At 40.1% G+C, this 15,298-nt stretch overlaps 1 protein-coding gene across 1 annotated transcript in view; it reads left to right on the top strand.

Moving 5' to 3' along the window:
* LOC105936291 (PH and SEC7 domain-containing protein 1) overlaps positions 1-15,298 on the top strand; it is a gene marked incomplete in the record, with an annotated part of 94,911 nt that overhangs the window by 39,646 nt on the left and 39,967 nt on the right. Inside the window, 5 exon segments of the mRNA XM_036142194.1 lie at positions 1-104; positions 4,502-4,582; positions 6,081-6,193; positions 7,926-7,984; positions 10,838-10,927. Of these exon segments, the coding sequence (XP_035998087.1) occupies positions 1-104; positions 4,502-4,582; positions 6,081-6,193; positions 7,926-7,984; positions 10,838-10,927 (447 nt within the window).

Raw genomic sequence — 15,298 nt, 5'->3', positions numbered from 1 at the left:
GGCAGCCACCGCGGTGACGTGGCAGCTGCCAAACGCCTCGCCAAGCGTCTCTTCCACTTGGATGGATTCAGGAGGTCCGATGTGTCGCGCCACCTCGGCAAGAAGTGAGCTCCCGGCTGTTTGTTGTCCTGTTCAATTGTACTCCACTGGTCTTGATGAATACTTCTCCAAGGGGTTCTGAGGCTTATCTGTTGTCTTTATTTGGTTCCTTGTTCACTTTTATAGCTCACCATGACAGCACGTTGTGCAGTGTGTGGTTAAAAATTACGAAAGGGGACAAGTGGAGGTCGATTACAAAAATGTCAGCTCTAGTAAAACCGATGTGCAGCAGATTATATCTAAGACATGGGGAACAAATCCCTCAAAGACCTGAGAGAAGAGTTGACGGATCAACTGTATGGTTAGTTCTGGTTTAACAGCTCCTTAGAATCACCTTTGATTTTTTTTTTTTTTGACAGGCTGCTGATGAGAAAATGCCTTAACATTACATTTAAAACCAGCTCCAAGCTCTCTGTTGTATTCTGACACAATGCTGGTCCATGCTTCGATTTTAAAAAGCCTTCAAATGTCCCACTTATTTATTTGTCAGCGTAGAAATAAAAATTAATCTGTAAATGGTCAGGTGCTGAACAAAGCATAGGTTAGAAATTTGCTTAAGTTAAAGGAAATTACTTTAAAAGAGCTGGAGAACTACTGATGAAGACAGATTTGAAAGATTACATGAAATTCTGGATAATCTTAATCATTATATAATTAGATTAGGAGAGGAACCAAGACTATGAAAGCATCTGCAGTTTTAATCTCTTGTTATGATTTTCAGTGAAGGATTTCAAACATACAGTCTCTCCTGTCGTCATCGTCATCATCATCGACACCCCATGGCAAAAATGTGTAAACAGCCTTTAAAATAACTACATAGCAGCATAATCTCACATTTTTTTTAAATTCAACATTTAGGTACATTTAATCAGTGAAGAAAATGTTAAGAAAAGATCTGTTTTTGAGAAAAATTAGTATTATTGCCAGGAACAAAATATCCTATATAATCGATGCAATTCTGCATAATTTTTGTTTCTTTTTATGTTAATCACAGTGTTTAAATTAGTAAATCCAGGACTTCCTGTTTCCCTGGTGTGTAGTTTTGAAATGACAAAGTGGTCCCTTTGCTCTTAGCCACTCTTCAAAATGGGGAAGACAACATAACGTGCAATTTAAGTAAGATGTGGGTCAAGTAAGTAAAATGCTACAAGAAAGTAGCTACTCCCAAACCTGCTCCCATCTGCAATCAGAGCGTTATTTACAAAAACTTAAAGGACTGGAACTGTGATGCATGAGGCCCACTCTTATCCTGCTAATACCAGCATGGAGGTAGCTGGTAAAGGGGGCCAAAAACATTTTCAGAGGACGCTGTGAGAGAACTACAGCTAAGAGTGGCATCTTGGAGTTTAGCCTTGAAGAAGCCTTTTCTGTGCAACAATTGCACATGTTAACACGTGGGCTGTAACTGGACCCTGACACTGCGACCAGATTGAGGATTTTCATTATCTAACACTCCAGGTGAGGCTATTGTAAAACAAAACATGAACATGTTAAAAACCACCTCATGCCCACTGTTAAGTGCAGTGGAAGATGTATAATGCTGTGGGCCTGTTTTCCTACGGAAGGGCTTGGGGAACCTTTTATGGCATCATGGACTCTTTGACACACTTTGAGCATCTAGTAAACTCCTTGATAAATCTAAAAATGGGTCATTATCGGGTCTTTGAGTACAATAATGGTCTAAAACATGTAACTAAACCACCATAGGAAGGAAACACTGACCTTCTTCTCATGTCCTCCGATCTACATCCTCTACAACAACATGAGCTTCTTCTCCCACTAAACAAAACACTTTAATAATTAAAGTTACGATGGGACTTTGTGCTGCTGCAATATAAGCTGAATTTATTTTAAGGCTTTTTATAAATCTTCAGCACAGGTTGCAACGAGTGTGACATCAGGAGCCCTTTTTGTCAAAGTTGGGCATCCTTATAAAGTTTCAAATGAAACTAGATTCAATGAACTAATAGGTAAGCAAAAGCAAGACATTCTTCTTTGTTTTATTGTGATATTGAGACATTTCTGCAGGTTAACCAGAACAGAGCAGAATATCACTATAAAGAGTTAAACTGAGCAGAGAAGACCGCTGCAGTCACATTCTGGGTCGATATTGCGTTTCGTCTGCTCAGCTGTTCGAGGCCTCTTTTGCTTTGTCTTATATCCAAAATGTGTTTCTGCGTGTTTTTAAATCTGCGGGCGGCTCACTTTAACACCTGTAGTCTTTTCCCGCAGAGCTGCAGTCTTACTCTATGTCCCTTGCAGAACGTGAAATGTGGAACGCAGCAGGTTTTGCCCCCAAACCTGACATGTTGTGCAGCAGATGTGCAGGCTGCCCGTTCCAGATGCTCTGTTGCGGCTTCTAATATTTCTCACGGAAGCTGGCTTTTAATTCTCTGTGCATTTTCTAAAACTGTCGATTCGCAACACTTTTAGTGAGAAGGTCAAAATGAGCTCAGGTTAAGGGATTTCTACACGTATACATGTATGTTATTGGTTTATATTTTGCATAATTTACTTTTATGTTGCATTTCAGGAGCCCACATTGATCTTTGCTCCCTTTGGCTGTCTGGGAGCGAACATAAATTTGTTTCCGCTTCAGAATCACGTCTGATTTTAATAAAGATTTCTAGCATCAAAGTTGATTACCGCGTGTCACTTGTGTTCGGCCACATGTCAATCATAGGGCGTCCAAACCCATTAAAGCCCGGCGTATGTATTACTTTTTTTTTCTGTGAGTAATTTACAGGACATCTTAGAGTTGAAATTCTAACATTTGTAATTGAACCCAAGCTGTAGATTTGCAAATCATTTTATTCTGAGTTTGTTGGGCTTTTAACTGTTGAAACACATAGTAAGCTGCTCAACAAGTTCTTTTTCAATGCTGCAGGAAGAAAATGATAGTAAATCTTTTATATAAAGCTGTAAAACATAAATATCTATGTACTAAACATATGTGATACACCATACTAGTGCATAACTGTGAAGTTGAAGAAAAATTGTGTCACAATTTCAAACAATTTTAGTAATGAAAATCTGAAAAATATGTCATGCATAGCATGTATTCAGCCCCGCTTGCTGTAAAAACTCCAGATTTCGGACTACTTGACATATTTTTTGTAGCTCATTCCTCTCTGCAAAACAGCTTCAGTTCATTCAGACTGTATGGAGAAGGTCTGAGGAACATCGGTTTCCAGTCCTCAGAGTCTCAGCTGGATTTAGGTCTTAAATTTGACTAGGCCATTCTAACACGTGAACCTGATTTGATCTAAACCATTCTGCTGCAGCTCTGCTGTTATGTTTACGGTCATTGTCCTACCAGAAGGTGAACCTCCGCCCCATTCTCGTCTTTTTCAGCCCCCAGCAGGTTTCCCTCCAGGCTCCCTCCTTCATCCCATCAACTCTGACCATCTTCTCTGTCCCTGCTGTCAAAAAGCATCGCCACAGCCGGCAGCACCGTGTATTGTTTGTTGGGGATGGTGTGTTCACTTTTCTACCAGACTTTGCGCTTCACTCGTTCCCCAGAAAGTTCACTTTTGCTCTCCTTTGAGCAGAGCACCTCCTTACATGTTTTTTCTCTGCCTCATTTGATTTTTGCAGCTGATCCAGAGTTCTCAAGGTCCTCTCAGCAGGTTCTCTGATTAAAGCTCTCCTTGCCTGTTGGTTTAGCTGGACGGCTACGTCTTGATAGGTTTGCAGGGCGCTGTGAGGTGCTGAAAGCCTGGGAAAATGCTTTATAACCTAACCCCGCTTTAAACCTCTCCACAGTTTACTCCCAGAGCTGTCTGCATCGTCTAACAAACCTCTGAGGCCTTCACAGAACAACTGAATTTATGCTGAAATTAAATTACACACAGATAGACTCTATTTACTGATTGGCTGACATCTAAAGGAAAATGTCTGTGGAGGGTTTTATTTAGGGGTATCAGAATAAAGGGTGTGAACGTCACGTCTTGAATTGTTATTTTTTTCGTTTGAAAGCCCTATGTTGTTTGCGTTTTAGGGAAAAATCAGCTTATTGTTCGTTTCCTGTGTTTCCTTTTGAATCACACAGATCTGTCTCTGTAAAGTGCTCTGCTGCTCGTACCGGTTGTCAGTCTGTCAGCTGCTTGCTCGGCATGATGAGAAACACATTGGGATTAAAGGGTTTGTCTCATTTTCTTTGACAGCTGCACCCTGGGAATCTCCTCTTTTATTATTTCACTTTCATTCTGGCCTCCAGTCCGCGTTTCGAGCCGGCGGAGGGCACAAACAAAGACTTTTCCGCAGGAAGCTTGAACTGTTTGAACGCTTAACCGTTTCTCCTTTCATGCCTCCTTTGTTCCCTTGTTTGTTCTCGAGTTGGTTTGTCTTTCCCGTCGTGGCTACCTAAATTTGTTTGCGTCATCTGTCTGTCTCTTTGCAGCAACGACTTCAGCCGTATGGTTGCAGAAGAATATCTAAGTTTCTTCAGTTTTGCCGGCCTCACTCTTGATCAAGCACTGCGGTAAGAGAGCCTGTCGCGTCTGTTTAGCACAAACCATAAATGCTTTTTGATTAAAAATGAATGCACGCTCTAAATATTTTAAACGTGGCTCTAGTTAAAACTTCATTATGTTCATTTTTCTCCTATCTAAGTCATTGTCTGTAAAAACTTTCATCATGACCTCAGTTAGAGTAAAAACCAGCACTCTTTATGCTTTCATACCGTTATGGGGGCTTGCAGGAGATGCGCTCCTGTGGTAAACACTGCTCTCTAGAGAGGAACTGTGGTTATTGCACCAATAGTCATCCAGTTCATGAGCTTTTTAGACAGACAAACTGCTTTCATTTCTTTAATTATGTTTATGCACATTAGGCATGCATCACGCAGCACTTTAATTATAATGTCTTTTAAGCATATTTCACCTGTTTTAGCTTGACTCCACTGGCTGCCTGTCCATTTTAGGATTCATTTTAAAATAATTTAGTTTGCCTTTAAAGCCTTGCATGGCCTCGCCCCACCCTACCTTTCTGAGCTGCTGCACTCCTACACTCCTAGTCGATCTCTCAGGTCAGCTGGCCAGCTGCTCCTGACAGAGCCTAAAGCTCGGCTTAAGCTCAGAGGTGATCAAGCGTTTGCCATTGCAGGCCTAAAACCTCTGAACACTGCAAAAAACTAATCTAAAAATAAGTAAAATGTTCTGAAAGTTAGTGTATTTATGCATGATTTGAGTAGGTAAATAAGATTATCTGCCAATGGAATAAGTATTTTGACCCCTACAATAAGATAATTAAACATCCTGCACTTGAAATAAGATGATGGAAATTAATTGTTCCTTTTTTAAGTGCAAAAATCTTATTCCATTCGCAAATCATCTGATTAACCTGCTCAAATCAAGGACAAATACACTGATTTTAAGAACATTTTACTTATTTCTAGTTCCGTTTTTGCAGTGAACAAAATGCCACTGCCCATTATACTGGCCTCTTCTCTGTCTTATTTTAAATCTTTTCTTAAAACCCACCTCTGCTTCTTGGCATTTGCTACCATGTAGTGTTGATTTTTATGTATATACATGCATATTTTTTATTGTGTGCGGGAAGTGCCTTTTATTTTATTTTACTGCCTTTATCTGTCTGTTGTCTACTTCATATTTTATTGTGTTTTTATTGCGTTGTATATTTAGTGTGTTTTATTTTGTTCTACAGCACTTTGGAAACCTTGTGTTTGTTAAATTGTGCTCTATATATATATATATATATATATATATATATATATATATATATATATATATATATATATATATATATAAAGTGGATTGGATTGGATTGGAATTACAGGTGGTAGTCCTGGAAAGGCCTAAAACATTTATTTTTTCAGCTGTTCAGATACGTAAAGATCAGTGCATGTCTGCGGTGCACACGCTGTCGCTCGTAGGAACTTAAATAAGGGTCACTTTTTAATGTGCACCTAGTTTTCAGCTTGCTAACCATCTGGACGATGAACTGTGTTTGTGCTGCAGGACTTTCCTCAGGCAGTTTGCTCTAATGGGGGAGACTCAGGAGAGGGAGAGGGTGCTGTCACACTTTTCCAGGCGCTACTTGGAGTGCAACCCAAAAGCCCTGCCATCTGAGGGTGAGCGCTGAGGGGAACACGCTAAGAGAGCCTCAAAGGACAAACTTTTAGGTTTTTTATGGTATATTGTAAATGCAGGAGGAGAAATTGTTGCTTTATGACAGTGTTCATAAATAGCATGTCAGTTCTGAGCCGATGGGATGACTGAATCAATCAATCAATCAATCAATCAATCAATCAATCAATTAATCAGAGAAACAGCACATCCTAACTCATTGTGTTAATAAAGCACGCTTGAAGTAGAAAGCAAAATGATAGATGATGTTCAGAATCTGTTAGAAATAAAAATCTGAAAAGGCATGCCATAGATTTGTTTTCAGACCCATTTACTTTGATACCCAGAAATGTAACCCAGCGTCCATCTTTTGACAAAGAGTGGCAAGAAGAAAACCATTGTTGAAATAAACTATAAGGTTTGTCTCATTCCTCAACAGGAACACAGGCAATGGGGAAATGGTCATTTGAGAATAAAATGTAGCTTTCTGACCCACATGCAAAAACCTACAGTATATATGGCAAAAACTAAATATGTGCATTATTGTGAACGCATAATCCCGACTGTGTTGGTGGCAGCGGCATGCTGTGGTGACGCTTTTCTAAAGCAGGGACATGGAAGCTGGTCAAAGTTGACGAGAGGCTAAATATATACAATATATTTATAAGAAAACCTGTTAGAGGCAGCAGACGACTTGAAACCAAAGTGAATGTTCACCTTCCAGCAGGACAACAACCTTAAACAAACAGGAGAGCTACAAACAAATTGTTTAGATCAAAGGAGATCCATGTGATCGAACAGCTCCGTCAAAGTCTAGACCTAAATACAACTGAGACTTTATGGATTTCAGTCTCTGAAAGCACAAAACTGGTGATAATAATAATAATAATAATAATAATAATAATAATAATAATAATAATAATAATAATAATAATAATAATAATAATTATACATCAAACTATTGTAAGGCTAGTACGCTCAAAGACACTTTACAAGGAAAGACACAGACAATGTAAACAAATGGCTGCTAGTTGAGAAGGCCATTATGGGGGATAGGCCGGGTTGAAGAGGTGGGTTTTGTGGTAGATTCCACAACATGTTTACTAAGAGGGCTGAATGTAATAGCAATCCACATTTTTCAGATTTTCATCTGGGAATATTTTGAATACCTCTTAAAATGTCCCTTCCACTTCATAACTATGCACTTCTTGGCGTTGATTTTTCATAAAGTCCCAATAAGACTCTAAAGTGTGTGATTGTAATATTGCAAAAATATAAAAAAGTTAAAGGGGTGTAAATACTTCTGAAAGGCACAATATAGGCGAGGGTAGACTAGGCTTAAGCTCTTAAGGTCTTTGTAAACATTCAAATTGTATACTTGTTCTTATGACTAAATGCTTTTATGTCTTGACATTTTCATGATGTATTTTATTCCTTTTAAACTATATAAAGCAGTCGTGTCCCAAGTCCGTCTTCAAGGGCCGGTATCCTGCATGTTTTACACGTTTCTCTGGTTTAACACGCCTAAATCAAATGCCTGTTCATTACCAGGCGGCTGCAGCATTTAACAATATGCTGAGGCGGTAACTTCTGTGTAGCAACAGCGACGGATCTGAAGCATGCAGGACTGCGGCCCTTAAGGACTGGAGTTGGACACCGCATCAAGAAAGTATGTCAAGCAGTCAGCACGGTCTTGCATTGTCTCGTTTAATAAGGAGAGTGTTTTTCATCCTGCAGACGCAGCCCATACGCTCACTTGTGCCGTGATGCTGCTGAACACTGATCTATACGGTCAGGTAGGTGCTGTTGGACCTTCTCTGCATGAACCAGTGTGTTTGTGGATTAAAACATCGGTGTGGAAAACTACAGGTCATTAAAAAGGGGGATTTGAGCCGTACCTGAAACACGGAAGCGTTTCATTAACGGCGGCGTTTAGCAGATGTAAAGTCAAGCCAGTCATCATCTGATCTGGCTCTGAAGGTTTTTCGCCTTTGAGCCTCTTTCTATGTTATTAATCTGTTCATTCTTCAGACGCAGGCTTCTTTTAAAAATCTGGGTCATTGGCAGCTCTGCTCTCTGATGGCGCAGAGCTGTGGAAGAATGATTAATTAAAGAGATGGGATTGAGGATCGGCTCTTACAGAAAGTTTCTGCACATTTATACAGTTTTAATTTTGACCTGAGAGTGCGCCTCAGAATGACTGGAATGGGATACACGCTGTTACTGTGCAAACCTGATCAGAGCAGATTATTTACTATATATGTTGGTTGTCTCACAGTCTCTGTAGAAGAATGATTAATTAATTAATTAATTAGATGTGTTTTTGTGGCTTAACATCTTAGTTCTATGAAAGATTTACTGTTCTAAAGTCAAATTAGAAATGTAATTCAGTTTGGATTCACACATTTCTGAGTCCTATGCCTGTTTCCTCAAAAACCTGCTGGATCAAATCCTCTGCATAGTTTGGAAAAGTATGGGGAAAATAGAGCAACCATCCATCAGGCCGTCTGTCCATCCATGTGTGATGATGAAGTTATTATTTTTAGGTTTAAAACTGGCAAAAACACATAGAATACTTTTGAAATTTGGAAAAACTAGCTAACTAAACTAACTAACTAATTTTGTCATGAAAAAATACCTAGGGTCCCTACTTGTCTACTGCTCTCTGGTAAAGGTGCTAAGTACAGCAGATTGTGAGTGTAAACTGTACTCAAAGTGGAACATTTCTATCTGCTCGCCCTAAGAAGCAAAGTGTTTATGGAGTACAAAGTCAGAAAAATGTCAAAAAATAAATAAAAAATAGTTCTTTTATAGTTATACTGTGAACAATAACATTAAAATAATGATTTCTGAGAAAAACTAGGTATGCTAATAAAGATATTTCTATTAGAATTTGTTTATTAGCAGACACCTGAATTACTCAGAATGTCAGATATAAGGATTTACTCTGAAATTTTAAAAAAATGGTTCTTAGTTCAATCATAAACACGTCTCAGAAGGAAATATTCCTGTTAAATCCTTCAAATATAAACATGGAGTCTCTAACACATCCTTGTAAATTACAACTCATTTTGGATTTGTATGATGTGCGTGTAATTCATAAGTTCTACCCATTTTTAACCAGGTTTACTTAGATATGATATACACATGTGATTAAAATGCTGCAACCATCACCACACACAGGCACAGAGGAAGTGGGCGCTTTCTAAAATTTCCTCCAACATTAAAGCGATGATTGAAGCTGAACTCCAGCGACACACACCGAGGAGTCATGTCAGTCACGGCGATTTGGAGAAAAAAAGATTTAATTTTTGTTTAAAGGTTTATTATGTTTCATAGCATTAACGTGACCGACATTGATAATTTAAAACACTTGCGGCAGCCCGTGTTTTAAGCAAGCTCTGCTCTGGTGGCGATGCAATGTTGCAGCGCTGTCCTCAGGACGAGGGGATCCTGGAAACTGTCAGACACGCTGAGACATCCTGAAGCCTTCTTGGCTGTTAGCGCTGCTCTCACCTTGAAGTTCCTGATGAGCTAGAACAACGTTCCTTCAGCGGTGTTATTTTTAGCAGCATATGCGAGGCTGCTTTGACGCAAAACTGTGATGATGCCACGCTTTTCAATGGGGGTAATCACTGCTGACACAACAAGACAATGATTTCAAGCGTCCTTTAAAACCGTTAGATTGCTGTACGCCCGTCACAGATACGCTGCCTCAGGTGAATAACGCCTCCTGCGTATTTGACACTGTGACATCTGCGGTTTGATCACCAAGTAATTTCGACGGATACAGAGTTTTTGTGAAAACCCTGCAGCCTGAGCACTGCGGCTCTCTATGCCCATATATGTATGTCACCGCTACAGAATCTAACAACTGCTGGTAAAATATTGCAGCACCGATCTGATAGTAATATTACGTAATTTCATCCAACTCTACGCAAACACTGTTTGCTGGTGTCCGACTGCCTCGCTCCTGCTGGCTCCTTATCTCTGGATGCTTTTAACGACAATAGAAACTGACTACTCAACTTATTTTCAGCTTAATTGGTGCCAGTAATAATTATCTGACCACTTTGGGGTGGTTCTATGGCGTTAAGGTTTCCTCCTCTGTTGCTTTTCAAACATGAAGAAGAAAAAAAACAAGACTTTGACACCACGCCAGGAGTTAACGTACCTTGTCCTGCCGCGGCTGGACACTGGCTATTCCACACCCTTGATTGAAAAACACCCGCCTTATTAAACCTTATGTCCATCAACCATGACAGGACCTGAGGTTCCACAAAATGACCATCATTACCTGCATAATGAGTTTTTAGTACACCAGCACACAGGAGAATGTATAGGAAATATCCAACAACAGCTTTAGAGGCATTTAGGCTGGAGCATTTCCCAACTTCAACTGTGCTTTTGCCAAAATCTTTGGCCATGACTGTAATGTATAAAATTAGCAGATTCATATCTTGCCCAATGTCTAATAGAGGCACAAGGAGGCCAGGAAGCACACAATGTTTGATTGCAGGATAATAATATCTTCTAATTTAATTACATTAAAAAGAAGTCCATTGCCTGAAATAGACCGTGCAGTAGCATGTGTTTCGGATAAAGACGACGACGAGATGACATTATTTTCAATCTATTTATTCCCCCAGAACATTGGCAAGAGGATGTCATGCACGCAGTTTATTGGCAACCTGGAGGGGCTGAACGACGGTCAAGATTTCCCCAAAGATCTGCTCAAAGTAAGTCCTCCTCATAGTCCAACGTTGGCAAACAGGGATGTCACAGCGACGTCGGCAAACACGAACGAGATCAGTGTGGCTGTGTTTGTGTGTCCCAGCAGTCTATTGTTCCTCAGATCTGTGCGGCTAACAGGCTGTTTGGTCTACGCTGGCTGCCAGCTGGCATCTACAGGCTCTCCGGAGGCCACCAATCACAGCCTTGCCTGGGCTCGCCACTTCCTGGTTTTGGCTACAGAAGATGAATTGTGGTTAGATGTGAAGATCGGGGGTGTAATAAAAAAAAAAAACAGCCATAATATCTTTTGCAGTGCTATTTTATTCTCCCCAAACCCTGCAGCTGATTCTTGTATGATCCGATTGTGAGCCGGCAGACAAGGTTCAGCCAGAGGCCTCGGGCGCGCTGCTGTAATATAACCCAATCAGTTTATTGCTCCTGATAATGATGCTGTAGATATTATCTGCAGAGCGGTCTATCAACATGCCACAGGCCCCCGGAGGGCCGGCCAACAGGTTGTAATGGAGTATTTATAATGCATGAGGGAGAGAAAGAGGCCGCGTCCTTCTGCTGCCATGACGGGACTGAAATGAAAAGCCGCGGCGGTTATTAAGGGCAGATAGGAGCCGCCTTGTTGCCGCGAGCAGATGGAGGTAGAGACAAAAGGAGTCCTGCATCACTTCTTTTATTTAGGCTTGTAGAAATCAAAGAACAGTGTTTTTAATCACCACATGCCCCTTTATTCTTGCTCAGCGAGGCTCCCTTCTTCTCTATCCTCGAGCCAAACTCTTTTTTTTTTCCCTCTTTGTCCGACTTCTTCTCGCTCCTGCTGGCTCCTTATCTCGGCTGCTTAGCCGCAGCACGGTTTAATCTCGGTCTCGCTGCCACCTTCCTCATATCATCTCTACCTCCCTCTGTGATTTCTGCTTTTGTCCAACCCATGTTTTCTGTCCTTAGCTTGTCCTCCTCTCCTGGATCGTGTCGCAGCCGTCTCCAGCCGCTGTTCTCTTTCCCTTTCTCCTTGAGACAGCTGCTCTTTCCATGTCAATACAGACACTGTGAGTGATGCTTGTGGATCACGGGACTCCAGCTGTGTGCTGTAAGACAAAGCTGTCATAGACTGAGAGATGCTGCAGAACATTATTCATGTCCACTTTTCTGTGTTAAAAAACAAACAAACCTTAAACTGCTGGTTTGGTTCTGGTCCAAAAGGGTTTTGAGCATCTGGAAAAGGCTTACGACTTTGTCCCTTCAGATCATTTGTGAGTGGTCCTGCAGGAATACGGGTCACCTTGGTGTCTTTTAAGGGTATCTGGTGCTAGCAGGTTTTCCTTCAGGATTGGCTGGATGCAGCACAGGAATATTAACCACAGGTTTTCTGGCATTCACTGTTTACTTACAGTTTTCTTCTGGACGTTGGACATGAATACATTTCTTTAGGTCAATTCTTGCTTAAATATTTGTTAATCTTAGAATTCAACCCCTGTTGGATGTTTTATTAAATCAAACTTCAATTAAATGTCTCTGACTAAAATATTATACACTTCAAAATATAGTTGTTGTTTTTTTTTAAAAAGGACTTCTAGTTTTGACTAATCTGTATAATCTGACCCAATCTGTATAATATGATTGAACTTGATTTTGTAAAGTGCCTTGAGATGACATGTTTCATGATTTGGCGCTATATAAATAAAATTGATACTGAATTGAATTGAATTGAATAGTTTGATTTTCAATAAGCAATTTATTATTATTTGAATTTGCATGCAAAAAAAACAACAACTATTAGAGACAATAAATCCCCAAACCTTTAAGCGCAGCATATTCCTGTTGAGCAATCGCGTTTAAATTAATTCAGTCTAACATGTAACATAGTTCTGTTTTTTCTGAGTGTATTTTTAATTTCTAAACAGCCTCTTTTGTTTCTTCCTGTCCTCTTTTTTCTCTGTTATCGCTTTATGATTTCCTGCTTCAAAATGACTTCCACCCCCACCATCATTAGTTTCCCTCATTTCCTCAGCTCATTTTCCTACCGTCCCATTTCCCCCTCATGTGCCTGGCTCTGGTATTTGTATTTACTGCGGGCACACGAGCAAATAAGCCTGAGGAATGTTTTTCTCCGGCCTCTTATAAACAAACACGCCCTTCCTGTTTTACATTGTGTTTTAGACTCTTTTCCTCTGTCCAAAAGCTTCACTCATTTCTACATTATGAGATGCAAATACCAAAATCAAAGTGTTTTGCTGGTGAGGGATTGGATTAACCACCTGTTTGTCGTCTGTCTAACAAATGAAAGCGTAAAAGCATCAAAATATGCATTCTGTGCCCCTTTTCCTTATATATAAATGACATTTCCATTTCCTTTCCAATAACAGTAGCAACACAAATAGGGAGGAAATGAAGCCAAAGATAAAACGTCTCATTTTAACATTTGAGTTCACGTCTAAAACAACTAACATTATTGATAGTTTTCAAGTTTTTCTCACAACTTTTATTACAAAAGTGTGTTTTTTGTGTTATTGAAAACATGCATATAAAGAAACTTTATTAGTATTTCTTCTGGAAATGTATACACTGATGTTCTTTAAGACAGTGATATCGATATAATATTATTCTGTCCTTAGTGTTAACTTTTTTTGAGGGGGGTCACACCCAAGTTGTCTTTTAACTTATTCAGAAGGAAGTCTATTGTTTTAATCCTAATTCTTTTTAATTCTGTAACTTCATATAATATACTACTTTAGCTGATGGCGTGTAATACATTTTTTCAGCTGCAACACTGCCGAGCTTGGATTTTCTGTTTTTCCACCATTTTGTCGCAGATCTACAGGGATCATACAATCAATTAAGGAAGTTAGATGAAAGTAAAAAAAAAAAAAAAAAAAAAAAAAAAAAAAAAATTTTTGCTTTAAATAAATGTTTAATGATTTATTCTCCGTGGAAGAAAGAGTTGAATTTTCAGGTTCAGGTTTGGGTGCTAAATATTTTAACTCCAGGTGTACAGCTGCATACCACTTTTTTTTTTTAAACTCTGAAACGGCTTTCTGGTTTAGCGGCAGTAGGAACGTCTGAAGCAGATACCGGCACTGGCATTGTTGGCCAGGGCTTATGATCCTTTGTGTCTAGTCTCTCTCTGTTTATTTCTACCCAGAATGCAGCCATATAAATGATTTAGGAGGTTTGAAGGCTTCTGCGCTTTTAATGAAACCGAGTGTTGGCAGCTAGTCCAACAATGGCGTCTTTATTTGTCGACTACATCATACAGTAACTTAAGAACTACTTAGTGTCTTAAACATAGATGCAGCGTGTCAAACACTGTCGCAACTCTCCTGCTTCCCCACATCCAAAAGGTACTTGGTCTGAGATCTAGTGGTCGTGGAGGCCAGCATTTTACTCATTTAAATAAACCTTTTGGGATTATTATAAATAACAAGGTGCATTTATCCTGCTGGAAGGGGACACCAGAAGATGGAAACCCTGGAGTTCTTGAAGGGATGGACTTGTTCAGCAACAATACTCAGCTGGGCTGTGGTGCTAATAGGGGGCCCAAAATGCCCCATTACGCCACCAGCAGCCTGGACCGTTGCTATAAAGCAGGATGGATCCATATCTGCATGTTGTTTACGCCATTCTGATCTTACCTTCTTGACTGCCGCAGCTGAAACGAAGAGTGTCTGGACCAGGAATCTGTTGTTATCCAGTTTCAGAGAGCTCCTGTAAATTATAGCCTCGGACCTCTGGTGCGGACTTCTGCCTCGGTAGCTCATCTGCTTCGAGATTTCACATGTTGGACGCTGAGAGAAGACATCTGGGTGTTTCTTGGTGGAAATTAAGTGCTTCTTTGATCTTCTGTAGCATTTCTATAATCTTGAACAAGTCTACCCCTTTCCCTGTGGTTGTGAATACCAACAAAGCGTTTTTTCTACCACCCGGGCATTTTATTTTTACCTCTCTGTAAACGTGAGAGATGGTTGAGTGTGAAAATCCCAGGAGATCAGCTGGCACAGACAACCCCAGCATGTTCAAAGTCGCATAACTCTCCTCTCTTTGATGACTGTGAGCATCAGCAAGTTGTCCCCCTCTCCCTTCTACCTAAATGGACTGACTTACCGCTATGTGGGTTGCTGATTTGCTATTTTATTTAACAACCACTTGAGCAGGTCTCCCTAATAAAACTGCTTGCAGGTATATCTAGGGTATATATAGGCTATTCACTACTCTTTTTTTTCTTACACCATGAAGGGGATTGCAATGTTAATGTTTAAGACGGCTCCATATGTTGAAGCCTAAGGGCACGGAGAAGCTGGAGCGGTGCTGAAATGCTGAGCCTTGTAGTTAAATCAGCTACCTGCTGCCCGATGGACTGGAAAATAAAC

This window comes from Fundulus heteroclitus, chromosome 10 (assembly GCF_011125445.2).
Source record: "Fundulus heteroclitus isolate FHET01 chromosome 10, MU-UCD_Fhet_4.1, whole genome shotgun sequence".
NCBI classification, from domain to species: Eukaryota; Metazoa; Chordata; class Actinopteri; order Cyprinodontiformes; family Fundulidae; genus Fundulus; species Fundulus heteroclitus.
Note: the sequence above shows the minus strand (reverse complement) of the source record. Positions and strands in the feature narration are given on the sequence as shown.